This window comes from Dromaius novaehollandiae, chromosome 8 (genome assembly GCF_036370855.1).
Source record: "Dromaius novaehollandiae isolate bDroNov1 chromosome 8, bDroNov1.hap1, whole genome shotgun sequence".
NCBI lineage: Eukaryota > Metazoa > Chordata > Aves > Casuariiformes > Dromaiidae > Dromaius > Dromaius novaehollandiae.
In genome coordinates this window covers 13,353,167-13,365,913 of record NC_088105.1, presented here as the reverse complement: position 1 = coordinate 13,365,913, position 12,747 = coordinate 13,353,167, and the positions used below count along the sequence as shown (strand labels likewise).

At 71.6% G+C, this 12,747-nt stretch overlaps 1 protein-coding gene across 1 annotated transcript; it reads right to left on the bottom strand.

The window, feature by feature from the left end:
* Nucleotides 1-343: 343 nt before the first annotated feature.
* PHGDH (phosphoglycerate dehydrogenase) lies at nucleotides 344-4,184 on the bottom strand. The gene is made up of 12 exons (XM_064515712.1): nucleotides 3,872-4,184; nucleotides 3,563-3,714; nucleotides 3,380-3,445; nucleotides 3,244-3,298; nucleotides 3,067-3,165; nucleotides 2,802-2,934; nucleotides 2,574-2,722; nucleotides 2,205-2,357; nucleotides 1,857-1,989; nucleotides 1,380-1,507; nucleotides 887-1,115; nucleotides 344-592 (listed from the first exon to the last, which is right to left on the bottom strand). Exons 1-12 carry the CDS (start codon nucleotides 4,007-4,009, stop codon nucleotides 438-440), a joined length of 1,590 nt encoding a protein of 529 aa, XP_064371782.1. The 5' UTR covers nucleotides 4,010-4,184; the 3' UTR covers nucleotides 344-437.
* Between the last annotated feature and the right edge of the window lie 8,563 nt (nucleotides 4,185-12,747).

The window sequence follows — 12,747 nt, the reverse complement described above, 5'->3', positions numbered from 1 at the left end:
GCATTTCCTGGCCTCCCCACCACGTCCATCTCGGGGCGGGGGCAGCGTGTCCGTACCCCCCCTCGGGGGCAGCAGGGCTGAGCCCACATCCCGTGCCAGAAGGAGGCGGCACCCGCGGGGGCCGGGGCTGTCCGTCTGTCCGGGACCTCGGCTGAGCAGCAGCAGCTGCGGAGACCTTTGCACCCCCTGAGCAAACAGGACCGCGGCCCCACGGCCTCAGCAGCCCCGCGCGTGCCAGCCGGGCCAGGGGCCAGGGGGTGGGAGGAGGGACGGGAGGCCGAGGACTGTGGGCCAGGGAAGGAGGTTTGGGGTCGGAGCGGCGCAGACGAGCCCTCACGTGCTCTCTCCTCCCGGACTCTTTATTGAGCATGTGGCCAGGGCAGGGGGCCGGGGCGCTGCTCCCTCGGCCGGCCTGGAGGGGTGCAGGCGCTCGGGGGCTACAGCTGGAGCTGGAAGACCTCGGTCACGTGCGCCTTGAGCTCGCCAAGGTCGGGCAGGGGGGCTGAGAGCCCCGCGACGCTCCACTGCTTGCCCGCCACCATGCTGGAGCTGTGGTAGGACTGGAGCTGGACCCCCGCCTTCCCCAGCAGCCCTGGGCGAGAGGCAAGAGGTAAGAGGCTGCAGCCTGGCTCGCTGTGCCGGGACCCCAGAGTGGCGTGGGGCTGAGGGCAGCAGGGCTCTGCCCAGCCCAAAGGGTCCATGATGCCCATTTCTCCCCCCACCCCACGTCCTTTGCTCTGGAGTCCCCTAACCCTGTGCCGCAGCCACCCCATCCCTGTCTTTCCGTGCAACATCCCCCCCCCAGTGTCTGTGCCCTTGTTATGGCCCCCTCCCCACCACTGCCCAGCACGAAGCCGCCCGGCTCGGTGTGGTGCGAGGTGCTCACCGGCAAGCATGGACAGCGTGCTGGGCTCGGAGGCCTTGGCTCTGTAGATGAGCACAGGCCCAGCCAGCGGGGCCGGCTGCTTGAAGGGGGCTCCATTGAGCTCCCGCAGCACCGGGGTGCTGCCCTGCACCGTCCCCGCTGCCCGGTGCAGGGTGCCCTGCAGGGCCACCTGCAGCAAGCCGGCGCTGCCGTCGGGCTCGGGAGCCACGCTGTTGTGGGTGGCCGTGACCTGCCGGAGAGACGCGGTGGCTCAGCGCCCAGGCTTGCACATGGGGGCACCCTTCCCTCCCTGGTTTGGCCACAGGGGGCCATGGGGAACGTCCTTTTGGGCCATCCCTGGGGGACCCCCAGCCTGAGAGCCATGTTAGCGGCTCCATGGGGTGATCCCACCCCCCGGGCTATGACCATCAGGCTGGGCTCGTGCTGCTTGGCAGGGGAGGGAGGCATCTGGCTGTGCCAGGCCAACGTGGCGTGCCCTGGGGTCCCCACACACCTTCAGCCCAGCTTCCTGGGCGAGCAGCAGGGCGTTCACCAGCGTCACCTCCTCCTGCTTCCCTCTGGCCAGCATGCCTGAGGCCACAGCAGGTGCCAGGTAGCTCCCGGCCTCCTGCAAGGGTGTCCCTGGGATGCAGAGAGGAGGCAGGGGGTGGATGGACTGGCAGCAGATGGAGAGGTCAGCCCTGAAGTCACCAATCCGAGACCCACCCATCCATCTGCACGCCCATGCATGCATCCATCTGTCCATACCACCATCCTCCTATCCATCGCCCACCACCCATTCTCCCATCCTTTTGCCCCACCATCCATCCATCTTCCTGTCCATCTGCCCATTCCCTCAACCTCCTTCCTATCCATCCTCCCAGCCATGCAATCTCGCGTCCACTCGTGCACCCCCAGTCCCACATCTCGGGGTCCCCACATGCCTTGGAGTCCCTGTGCCTGGGTGTGGGGCCTGTGCTGCCTGGCTCACCTAGGGTGCAGACCTGCACGTTGCCGTGCGCTTGCTTGGCCATGGTCTGCAGCACTGTGCCCAGGGCCTTGGCCAGGGTGATCCAGGGCTTGGTCTCAGGTGCGAAGGCCTTGCTGAGCACCTGCCCATTGACCTGCAAGAAAGAGTGGGGCGAGCAATGGGAACCCCACCAGCCAGCATGTCGGGTGGTGCCCAACGCCCCCGTGTTTTACGGATGGGGAAACTGAGGCACGGAGAGCTTGGCCTCCGGGGCATAGTTTCAGCTGCAACCTCACTCCCCTTCTCAGGTGCCCTCCTCCCTGGCCCTCATGGGGGGGTGTCCTGTGCGTCGCCGCCGGGGGGACTCACCAGGCCGGCCAGCCCCTTCCCTGTGGCCATGTCCACTATCTGCATGGCGATCTCCTTGCCGCAGCGGCTCTGCGCCTCCCGCGTGCTGGCGCCCAGGTGCGGGCAGCAGATGACGTTGGGGTGGTTCACCAGGTCGCGGTCCTTCGGGGGTTCCTGCCGACACAGCCCCGACCCGGCCCTCAGTCCCCGGGGCCCGGAGTACCCAGGGCCGGGAGCACCCGGGAGCCCATGGGTGCATTTGCCCCCCTCCTCTCTCACAAGGGGACAGAGCCAGGGCAGGGCTTCAACGGGCCACCTTGGCCCAGAAAGGGCAGAGTTAAGGTGACGCCGACACAAGAGGATCCCCAGGGGCCCCGCGGCGCTGCTCACCTGTGTGAAGACGTCCAGCGCGGCTCCCCCGCACTGCCCCGAGCGCAGCGCCCGCAGCAGCGCGCCCTCGTCCACGATGCCGCCCCGGGCGCAGTTCACGACCTGCACGCCGCGGCGGCACTTGGCGAAGGTGCTGTCGTTCAGGAGCCCTGCGGCGGGAGCGCGGTGAGGTGAGGCGGGGCCGCCCGGGCGCTCCGCAGCCCCCCGCCCCGCGCGCCTGCCCCGTACCCGTGGTGGAGGGCAGCAGCGGGGTGTGCACCGTGATAAAGTCGCACTGGGGCCAGATCTCCTCCAGCGGCAGCTGCTCCACACCGAAGGCGGCCGACTCCTCGGGGGTGATGATGGGGTCGTAGCCTATGGTCTGAGGCAGAGCAGGCGCTCGCTCCTGCGGCCTGGTGCAGTGCCGGCCGCTGGGGCGCCGCGGCTGGTGCCGGAGCAGCCGGGCCGAGGAAGGGCCGCGTCCCCCGTTGCTCCCCCTGCCCCAGCTCCTCACCTTCATGCCGAAAGCCTGCATGCGGGTGGCCACCTCCCTGCCGATGCGGCCCAGGCCCAGCACGCCCAGCGTTTTCCCGTTCAGCTCCATCCCCATGTACTAGGGCGTGGGGCAGACCGTGAGCTGGGGCTCCCATGTGGGGACCCTGTGGCCCAAGGCGCTGCGCCCGCGTCCTACCTTCTTACGGTCCCATTTGCCCTCCTTCATGGAGGCGGCTGCCTGGGGGATCTGCCTGGAAGCGGAGCCACGGTTGGGCCGGGGCGCAGGGCGGGCAGGGGGACGGATGCGCGCCCTGCCCTGCCTGCGCGCTCACCTGGCCAAACACAGGATCATCCCGCAGGTGAGCTCGGCGGCGCTGAGGCTGTTCCCGGCGGGCGTGCTGGGGGCAGAGAGTGGCGGCGCTGGCGGCGGCGAGCCGGTGGCCTTGGCCTGGGCTCCCCCGTGGCCCCCCGGCTCGCCGCAGCCCCACCACCCGCCCCACGGCCGCGCGCCTTACTTCATCACCAGGACGCCCTTCCTCGTGGCCGCCTCCACGTCCACGTTGTCCACGCCGGTGCCGGCCCTGCCCACCACCCGCAGCCTCTCGGCCGCGCCGAGGACGCCGGCGGTGACTTTGGTGGCGGAGCGGACGACGAGCCCGTCGCAGTCCTGGCGGGGCGGGGGCGGCGGTGGGCGCGGGGCTCCCCGCCGCCCGCGCCCGCCGCCTCTTGCATCAGCCGGGAGGCGGGGCGGGAGGCGCGGGGCGAGCGCCGCCGGGCCCCCTCCCCCGGCCGCCGGGGCCCCCCCAGCCCGCCGCCCCGCTCACCCTGACTTCCCGCAGCAGCTCCTCCGCGCTCAGGCCGGGCTTCTCCACCACGCCGATGCCGCCGGCCTGCAGGATCTCCCGGCAGCACGGGTCCAGGCTGTCGCTGATCAGCACCTTCTGCAGCTTCGCGAAGGCCATGGCGGAGCCGTCGGGGGGCTGCGTGCGCCTGTCCGGGGCTGCGTGCGCCTGTCCGGGGCTGCGTGCGCCCGTCGGTGCGGCTCGGTCCGCCCGTCGGTGCGGCTCCCACCGAGGAGGCTGCGGGAGGCCGCCCCCCCCGCTAAATGGGCTGCGAGCGGGGCATGTTTCTCGGGCTGCGCTTTCGTCTCATTGGATGCCATTTCCATAATCCCACCTCTTTCCCACCTCCTTCCTCTCCTCTCCCCATCGCGGCCGCACGCCCCGCAGCCCGGGGTCCCCGGCTGCGCCGCCCCGGGGCTGCCGCCCCCCCCCCCCCCCCGGGGCAGGCTGGGGAGCAGAGCCCGGGCCGCGGTGCCGGAGCAGCCCCGGAGCAGCGGCCCTGCCCTGGGCGCCCAGCGGGCGGGGGGACCGTGTCCCCCCGTGGAGACGGCGCGGTGCGAAGTGCTCGCCCGGGCCCCCCCGCGCCGTTGCTGCGCCTCAGTGTCCTCACCCGGGGGTGGCGGCGGCAGCGGGGGGCTCCCGGCTGCTGCGGGGGTGCAGCGTGCGCAGGGCCCGGGCCGGGGCGCTGGGCAACCGCTTCGCCCCAAAGCTGCCAGCGCTGCTGGCGGGGGGCAGCCCGGCCCGGCCCGGCCCCCCCGGGCACGGGGTCTCTGCCCCGCGGTGGGCGCAGCCGGGAGGGGAGGCCGCCGGGAGGGGAGGCCGCCGGGAGGGGAGGCCGCCGGGAGGGGAGGCCGCGCCGCCGCCGTGCCCGCCCTTGAGCGACGCCTCGGCAGGGCGCCGGGGGCACCGCTCCAGCCCCGCACAAGCCCCCGATTGCGCAGGGAGCAGCGGAGCCGCCCCGCAAACGCCCTCCGCGGGGCCAAAGCCACCCGGCCACGTCTGGTGACCCCGCGGGGGGGAGCATCGGCCCTTCGGGGGGGGCAGAGCCCAGCGGGGAGGATGAAGAGGGACAGGGGCCTTCCCCGCAAGGGCGAAACGGCGCGGTGCTGCTGGGCCCCAGGCCCTGCAGATGCAGGGCCAGGATCCGGCCCTTTCGGGGGGCCATGGGGTGGGCGGTGGGGCACAGCCCCGCTGCACAGGGGCCGAGCGGTAGCACGCCGTGCCAGGGAACAGCCGTGACGCCATGGGGGAAAGTCCAGGGCAGGCGGCGCAGGGCCAGGGATGGGGTCAAGGGCTGCAGCGGCAGCCAAGCGGTGGCGGGGTCCCGTGCGGCCCCTGGCCCCGGGGCTGCAGACGGGGCCCCGTGCAGCAGGGGCAGCGATGCCCGAACTGGGGCCGGTGTGGGGCACTGGCCCCCAGCTGCCCTGCGCTTCGCCCGGCGCTGCCGCGGCCTCCGGTCACCGTCAAGAGCTGGCTGGCGGCCAGGCCGGCCGGCTGGTGCCCTCTCGCGGGAGGCACCGGGGCAGAGCCGGGCACCGCGGGCCCTCACGGGCGGACGGGCTGGGGGGCGGCAGGCCGGGGGGCTGCAGGCTGGGGCAGCCGGGCCGGGGGGGCTGCAGGCCAGGGGGCTGCAGGTTGGGGCGCCGGCGGGCACGGCGCACGGCCTCACGCTCCTGGTCCCGCAGGGGAGCAGCCTGGAGCAGCCCGAACGGGGGCATGTGCGTCCCCTCAGCCTGGGGGGCACCCAGAGCAGGCAGGGCCAGGGGACGGGCGGAGGGGATGGGGGCCTGGCTGAGGAGATGCGATGGGTGCGGGATGAGGGGAGCAGGGCGGGCCGGGGGGGCTGGGGAGACCCCGCACAGAGGGGATGGGATGAGGCACTGGGGGAGGGGCAGGGGCGGCAGCGGGATGGGGGTGGGATTTGGTGCATGGAGGCAGGGGAAGGGATGAGGGGTGCCAGAGGGGGTTATCAGGTCAGGACGGGGGTGACAGAAGGAGAAGCGCAGGTGTGAGGGAGCTGGGGTGCAGGGTTGGGGATTGTGGGTATTAAGGAGGATCAGGGTGATGGGGGTGTCAGGGGGGTGAGAGTGATGGGGGGGTACCAGCAGAGAACTGGGGTGTCGTGGAGGATCAGAGGGTAAATGAGGATGTTGTGGGGTGCTGGGGGTGGCAAGGGGGACTGGGGGTGTCAGGCTGGGACAGGGGGTCAGAGGAGGATGGGGGTGGTAGGGGATGACAAGGAGGACTGGGGGCACCTGAGGTGCTGGGACGGAGGGTCGAGGTGCCATGGGGGATCTGGGCTAAGTGGAGGTCCCGTAGGGTCACTGGGGGGGGGGGGGGGGAAGGACCGGGGGGGTCGGTGAGGGATCAGGGCTTGGAGCTGGGGTGCAGGGCATTGGGGAGGGATTGGGGGTCGGGAGCAGGGCAGCCAGCTGGGGGTGACGGGGGGCGGTGGTGGCAGGTCGCGGGGCGGGGCGCTGGAGACGGGAGAGGTGGAGGGATGGAGGGAGGGATGGAGGGAGGGGTGGAAGGATGGAGCGAGGGAGGGATGGATGAAGGCAGGAGGAGGAGGAAGAGGGGATGCCGGCGCGGCGGGCGGAGCCGGCCGGTGCCGCAGAGCCGCCTCCCCGGCGCACGCTGGGGCGGCCCGGCAGCGTCTGCCGACACCCGCCGGCCCGGTGCTGCCGGTGCGGCGCGGCGCGGCCCGGCGCGGTGCTGCTGGCGCGGCCCGGTGCTGCCGGTGCTGCCGGCGCGGCGGGGCCCGGCGGGGCAGGATGCGAGCGCCGCAGCGGAGGTGAGGAGCGGGGCGGGCGGCGCCGGGATGCCGGTGCGCGTGTGCGTGTGCATGTCTGTGCATGGCTGTGCGTGTGCATGTGCATGTCTGTGCATGGCTGTGCGTGTGCGTGTGCATGTGCATGCGTGTGCGTGTGTATCTGGTGTGTGCATGCGCCCGTGTCCGTGGGTGATGCAGGTCAGGGTGCCCACACGCCCGGGACATGCGTGCGGGCTGCGTGTGCCCCTGCAGGGCCGAGGCGGTGCAGTGGCGGGGCCGTGGCAGATCGAGGCCTGCCGGCATGTCAGCGTGGCTGAGTTGCGGGTTTGCTGCCCTCGGGGCTGTGCGGTGTCGGAGGCTGCGTGTCGTGTGCGCCGTTCCCCAACCGGAGCCTGCGGGGCCACGGTGTCCCCTGGCTGCTGCAGGCGTTTCAGGGAAGCTGCGAGCGTGTGGGGCAGGAGCAAGAGCAACTTGTTCAGCGCTAGAGGAACAGGGGTGTAATTTGGGGATGCCAGCGCAGGCGCCCTGCCGCCATGTGCTTGGCCTTGGCTTGCTCCGTCTTTGCACCCTCCCGCATCTTCCCCCAGCTCGCGCCGATCACCAGTTCCAGCCTAAGCCTCCCCGTCGGTCCCTGTTCATCCCCAGCCTGGGCCACCCATCCGGCCGCAGCTCAATGGGGCCCTTGTTGCTGTGCCCTGCCGCGGCTGGCCGGGGGAGCCGGGCGGCTGCCACGCTCGTGGCCGCTGCCCTGGGCTCCACCTCCCTCGCGTCAATGCTCCGACCTGCTGAGACATTTGTGCCGACGAGTCAGCGGGAGTTCGGCTCCGCCGCACTCGGCCCCATGGCCCTGCGCGCAGCCGCCACGCTCGCCCTAACCCGGCATCCCCAGCCCTTGTGCAGCTGGGCCGCTGCCGCTGGTGCTGGAGAGGCCGTGCCCGCAGCGAGGGGCTGGGGGTGCTGCCCGTCCGTCCGTCCATCTGTCCAGGAGAGCTGAGCCAGGCAGAGGAGGAGGTGAGTTCCCAGCTCCCCCCCTCAGTGTGTCGTGCTGAGCCGGCCGCATTGGGGATGCTGTGCCGTGGGGCAGCGGCCGTCTCCGCATGTGGTGGTCCCGCCGCGAGCCCCTGTGGCCCCGTGGGGTGCGGGCGCCCGCCGTGGGGCTCCCTGGGCGCTGCGCGGGCGCTGTGACTCAGCGGGCGCTCTGAGTCAGAGCTGCGTGGCGCCCCTCGTGCCCGGCTGCCGGCAGGTCCGGGGCGCTCCAGGGGGGAAAGGCTGCCCCGAGAGGCCCTGGGGCCGCGCGGCGCTCAGCTCCTTCCCCGCACCGCCCGTGCCCCCATGGCTTTGCAGCGCGCCCCAGGGCAGTGCGGCCGGCATGAAAGGGCCCTTGTCCTCCGGCAGCGCCGGCAGCACCGCGGCGGCCTTCCCTGCACGGAGAACAAATTGGCAGTGCTGTCCCCCGCCGGCCCCGGTGCGCCGCGGCAGCCTGCAGCCAGCTCCCGGGGCTCCTGCGGGCCCAGCCGCCGCCGTGGCGCGGGTGCGGGCGCCTGGCGTGCGGGGGAGCTGGCGGCGCTGCCCCCGGGCGCCAACGCCTGGCTGCGCCTGCTGCCTGACTGAAACGCTGTCGCTTTGGGATTAGGAAAAATATCTGATTTTTTTTTTCTTTAATCTTGAAATGACTCACACTTCTCTGTTTCTGAAAATAAACCTGAGTGCGGTTGCAGTTAGGTGCTGGTGAGCCACGATAGCGCTGGGGTGCGGGACCTTCTCGGAGAGCGGCGTGGAGGAGCGGTGCTTTAGGCTGGCAAAGTTTTGGGAGGAGATGCTGCTGCCGCGCGCGGTGGGGGGGGCGATGGCAGGCCTGCGTCTGCTGCGCCGAGGGCCCCAGCCGGCGCAGGGAGCAGGGAGAGTGGTGTGAGACGTGCTCTCGGTCTCCGCATCGTTGTGACTCGAAGCTGGGGACTGCTTGGGATGCGCGGGGTGGACTGTGGAGCTGTAAAGGGGTGACCGCCTGCCCCAGGGCCCCCCGTGGGGGGATTTCATTGCGGGAGCTCAGGTGGCCCCACTGCCTGCAGAGGTGGGGGTCAGGGCTGCTAATGGGGCTGAAGTGCTTCTGGCCGGGGCTCTGCCATCTGTGCGGCCCCGAGGGCCTCGTGGCTCGGCACTTAGGGCAGATGCCTCCCGGCTGCAGGGACACGCGCGCGTGCATGCATGCATGTGCACACGGGCACCGTCACGCGTGCATGCACACCCACCCATGCACCCTCCTGCACGCACGCCTGCCCATGCACACCAGCCTGCATGCGCACACACGCGTGCACGTGTACCTGTGCCGCCTCTCGCAGGCAGGCGTGCACGCTTGTGCTCACCCCCCTGCACACACACCACCTCCCTCCCTCCCTCCCACCTCCGGCACCTCTGGGTGACGGCCCGGGGGGCCCGGCAGGCTGTGCCGCTCCGGTGTCGTGCCACGTGTGTGACGTGGGCCATGTGCGCTCCTCTCCGCAGGGACCCCTGCAGCGGCAAGCGGCCGGCCGCGCCGCCCGGAGCCGCCTGCATGACGGGTAAGTAGCCCCGCAAGCACCCCGCGCACTGCGTTCCTGTGCCCCGGGGGGGTGGCGCAGGGGTGCCTGGCGCCCCAAAAGCGCACATCCCCCAGCCTTGCGCTTGCCGAGCGCCGAGGCATCCCTTTGGAGACATCCCGGCTGACAGCCTTGCTCCCTCCCAGCTGTCCTCGGCGATGCCCCAGAGGTGGGGCCCGCGGGCGAGGGCGATGAGCCCCCCACGCCGGCGGCACCCGCTCGCACCCCACACGCCCGGCCCAGCTTGGGCCACAGCCCCGCGGCGCAGACGTGTCTCCCCCGGGACCTGGAGTCGGGCCCCCTCGCGCAGACCCAGACGCAGACGCTGCGGGACTTCGAGAAGGTGCGGCAGGCAGCGGGCCGGGAAGGCAACGGGTCGGTGCCGGCACTCCCCCCGGCTGCCCTCCCGGTGACGGGTGACGGTGACGCACGGGGGCTGCCTGGGGCTCGGGTTTCACCACTTGCCTGTCCCCTCTCCGCCAGGGATTCCTCAAATAGCTCCAGGAGGCAAAAAAAGGGAAGCGGTGGCCGGCGCGGCACCCGCGGGAGCGGCGAGCGGGCAGGGCGGGCGCCAGGCACCCGGCCGCGTCCCCGGAGCCTCGTGCCGCAGGGCCGGGCGGCGCGGGAGGGGGGCGCGGGGATGCCCCCTCCATGGAGCGCCTGCCATGGCTAACGGCTACCGCACGCTCTCCCAGCACCTCAACGACCTGAAAAAGGAGAATTTCAGCCTCAAGCTGCGCATCTACTTCCTGGAGGAGCGCGTGCAGCAGAAGGGCGAGGGCAGCCGGGACGATGTCTACCGGCGGGTGAGCGCGCTGTGGCGGGGTTCTCCCTCCCCCTGCGCTGGGGGGGACGGGGTGCCGGAGCCACTGGAGCGGGTCGGGGTGCCCAGGAGGGTGTTTGGGAGCAGCAGACCCAGGCTGGGACAGGGACAGCGAATGAAGCATGTTCTGCAGAACGCCTCACGTCCCGCGGGGCTTTGGGGTGCCGGGAGCTGTCTCGTGGGGCTTTACCCCTTGCTTGCTTTGCCCAGGGAGGGAAGAGCGGTGGGAGAGCCAGCAGCAGACCCGCCGGCTCATCCTTTAGGTCCCGTGGGGGAAGAACAGACGCCGAGGCTGGGCCGGTCCCCCCGCCAGGCGCCGAGCCGTGCTGCCACTGCCACGGGTCTCGAGACCCTCCGCGGCAGCCTTTGCTTCTCCCGCGCTCCCTGGCTTGGCCGTGTGTGGGAGGGAGAAGCGTGGCAGTGCTGAGACGGGGCTGCGGGAAGCCAGATTTATAAATACCGAGCTGTCCCGCAGCGGCGGGCAGCCGCCCCATCCAGAGGAGCCCCTCTCCGCACCCGCCAGGGACCTGGGGCAGGCGCCCGATACGGGCAGACAGCTGGAGCGGGTACGTCCCGTCCCGGCGCCTGCCAAGGCCGTGCGGGGTGGGCTAAAATAGCACCCATGCCACCGGGCTTGGCGGCGCCAGCAGCCAGAGCCAGCTGGAGCAGCAGCCCGAACCCCCCCCCCGAGCAGCTCCCGCATCCCCGGCGTGTCGGGACTGCGCTGCCCCGGCGCAGCGCGGGGCTGCCCTGCACAGCTCCCCGGTGCCATCCTCACTGTCCCCATCCTCCCCTGCAGAACATCGAGCTGAAGGTGGAGGTGGAGAGCCTGAAACGGGAGCTCCAGGAGAAGCAGCAGGCCCTGGATAAAACATGGTGAGCGGCACCGGCTGAGGCTCGTGCGGGGACATGCGTGGTCCGCAGCACTGGTGGCACTTGCGGATGGTCCGCAGCACTGGTGGCACTTGCGGATGGGCACCAGGGACACCAGGTGTCGTGGCCCTGGGCGGTCAGTTCCCAGAGCGAGCCAGGGTTGCGGCAGCGGTGGGGATTTGCAAAGGGGCTGTGTGTCCTGCTGGGAGGGCAGAGCGGCCCGCGGGGCTCCTCTTACAGCCCCGCTGCAGCGTGACCCGGCACGGCTGTCGGCGAGCCAAAAATAAAGGGCAGCACCTGTTTGCTGAGGGAGGGCGAGCGCTGCACTGCGGGGGCCGCGGCGCAGGTACCTTACTGTCGGCGCAGCAGGGCTCCCCCGGGCACGGGGGGCGTTAGGGGCATTTCCGTCATTTTGGGGATGTGCAGGGACAGCTTTGGTGTTGCAAAACATGCCATGTGCTGCCTAAGCCCCAAGCAGGACCTAACGATGCCAAATGAGTCAGTGTTCCCAGGACTGTAGCTTTCTGGGGTTAAAATACACCATGCCTGGGTGCTCTTGCAAAAAACGCAGCCGGTGCCCGCTGGTGGGTTGGGTAGGGGAGGGCAGGCTGGGGGTGCTGGGGCAGCTCAGCTCTCCCATCCCAGCTGGTGTGGGGCTGGGGCTTTTGCACGCCTGGCGTGCCCCATGGGGAAGAGCAGAGCCCTGGCCATGGGGATGGGCCAGAGAGCCAGGTTTGCAGGGCCCAGGGACTTTGCATGAACCCCAAGTGGGGTCCTGCTTGGCCAGTCCCCGCGGTGCAGGTCCCTTCCCAAGCCCCTTCTCCATTCCTTCTCCCTCTGGATGGGCATGGACGGTGTGGGGGCCGTGCCGTGCCATGCCGTGCCGAGCTGAGCCGTGCCTTGCAGGGTGGCCGCGGAGAACCAGACAAACCGCAGTGAGGCAGCACTCCGGCAGCAGTATGAGGAGAGGCAGCGGGAGTCGGAGCACGTCTACGAGCTCCTGGAGAACAAGATCCAGCTCCTGCAGGAGGTGAGCGCCTGACGCGGGGGCCATGGGCACCCCCTCGCTGGAGGACGACGGGAGGGGGCCGGGGAGCCGCGGTCCTTCCGGGCTCACTCCCGCTGCCCGCAGGAAGCCAGGCTGGCCAGGAGCGAGGCAGAAAAGGCCACAGCGCTGGCCAAAGCCGAGACGGAGCGGTGCCAGGAGCTGGCCGCGAAGCTGAAGGAGGTGGCGAGGAGGAAGGAGGAGAGCAGGCAAGCCGATGACAGCAGCGCGCTGGCCCAGAGGGACAGGTGGGTGCCCGGGGCCCGCGGCGCGGCCCTGTGGGGCTGGGCTGGCCGGCGCTGCGTGCGGCCGGCCCCGCGGCTGAGCCTGCCCCGCCGTTCCCCCTCGCAGGAGGATCGAGGAGCTGAGCCGGGAGCTGGCGGCCAGGAGCCAGCTCGTGGAGCTGCTGTCGGCCGAGCGGCGCGACCTGCCGCGGCCGCCCGAGGAGCCCGCGGCCGCCCGGGTGCAGGTGGGTGGGCGGCTGGGGGGTGCGGTGGGCTCTCCCCCACTGTCCCTGTCCCTGTCCCTGTCCCCGTCTGGGGCTGCCTCTTGCTCGCCCTCTGCTCCTGCGGGCCGCGCTCATGTGGCAGCCGGCCTGCACGGCCATGCGCACTCCTGGCGGCCGGGCGCGCTGCCACGGGGACAGCCGCGACGTCTGGCGTGGGACACGTGGCGCTGGGCCTTGCCGCTGGGGGGACAGGGCAGGCACCTGGCCCTGGGGCTGGGACGTGCCGCTGGGGCTGGGCCCGCCCGACGTGTACTGGGGGT

Excerpts from the sequence above, each read along its gene's own strand:
- PHGDH (XM_064515712.1), bottom strand. The coding sequence starts at position 4,009 with ATGGCCTTCGCGAAGCTGCAGAAGGTGCTGATCAGCGACAGCCTGGAC. Across the intron at positions 3,446-3,562 it reads AAGGGCGTCCTGGTGATGAA|CACGCCCGCCGGGAACAGCC; the intron begins GTAAGGCGCGCG and ends CTCTGCCCCCAG. Across the intron at positions 2,358-2,573 it reads CGCTGGACGTCTTCACACAG|GAACCCCCGAAGGACCGCGA; the intron begins GTGAGCAGCGCC and ends CTGTGTCGGCAG.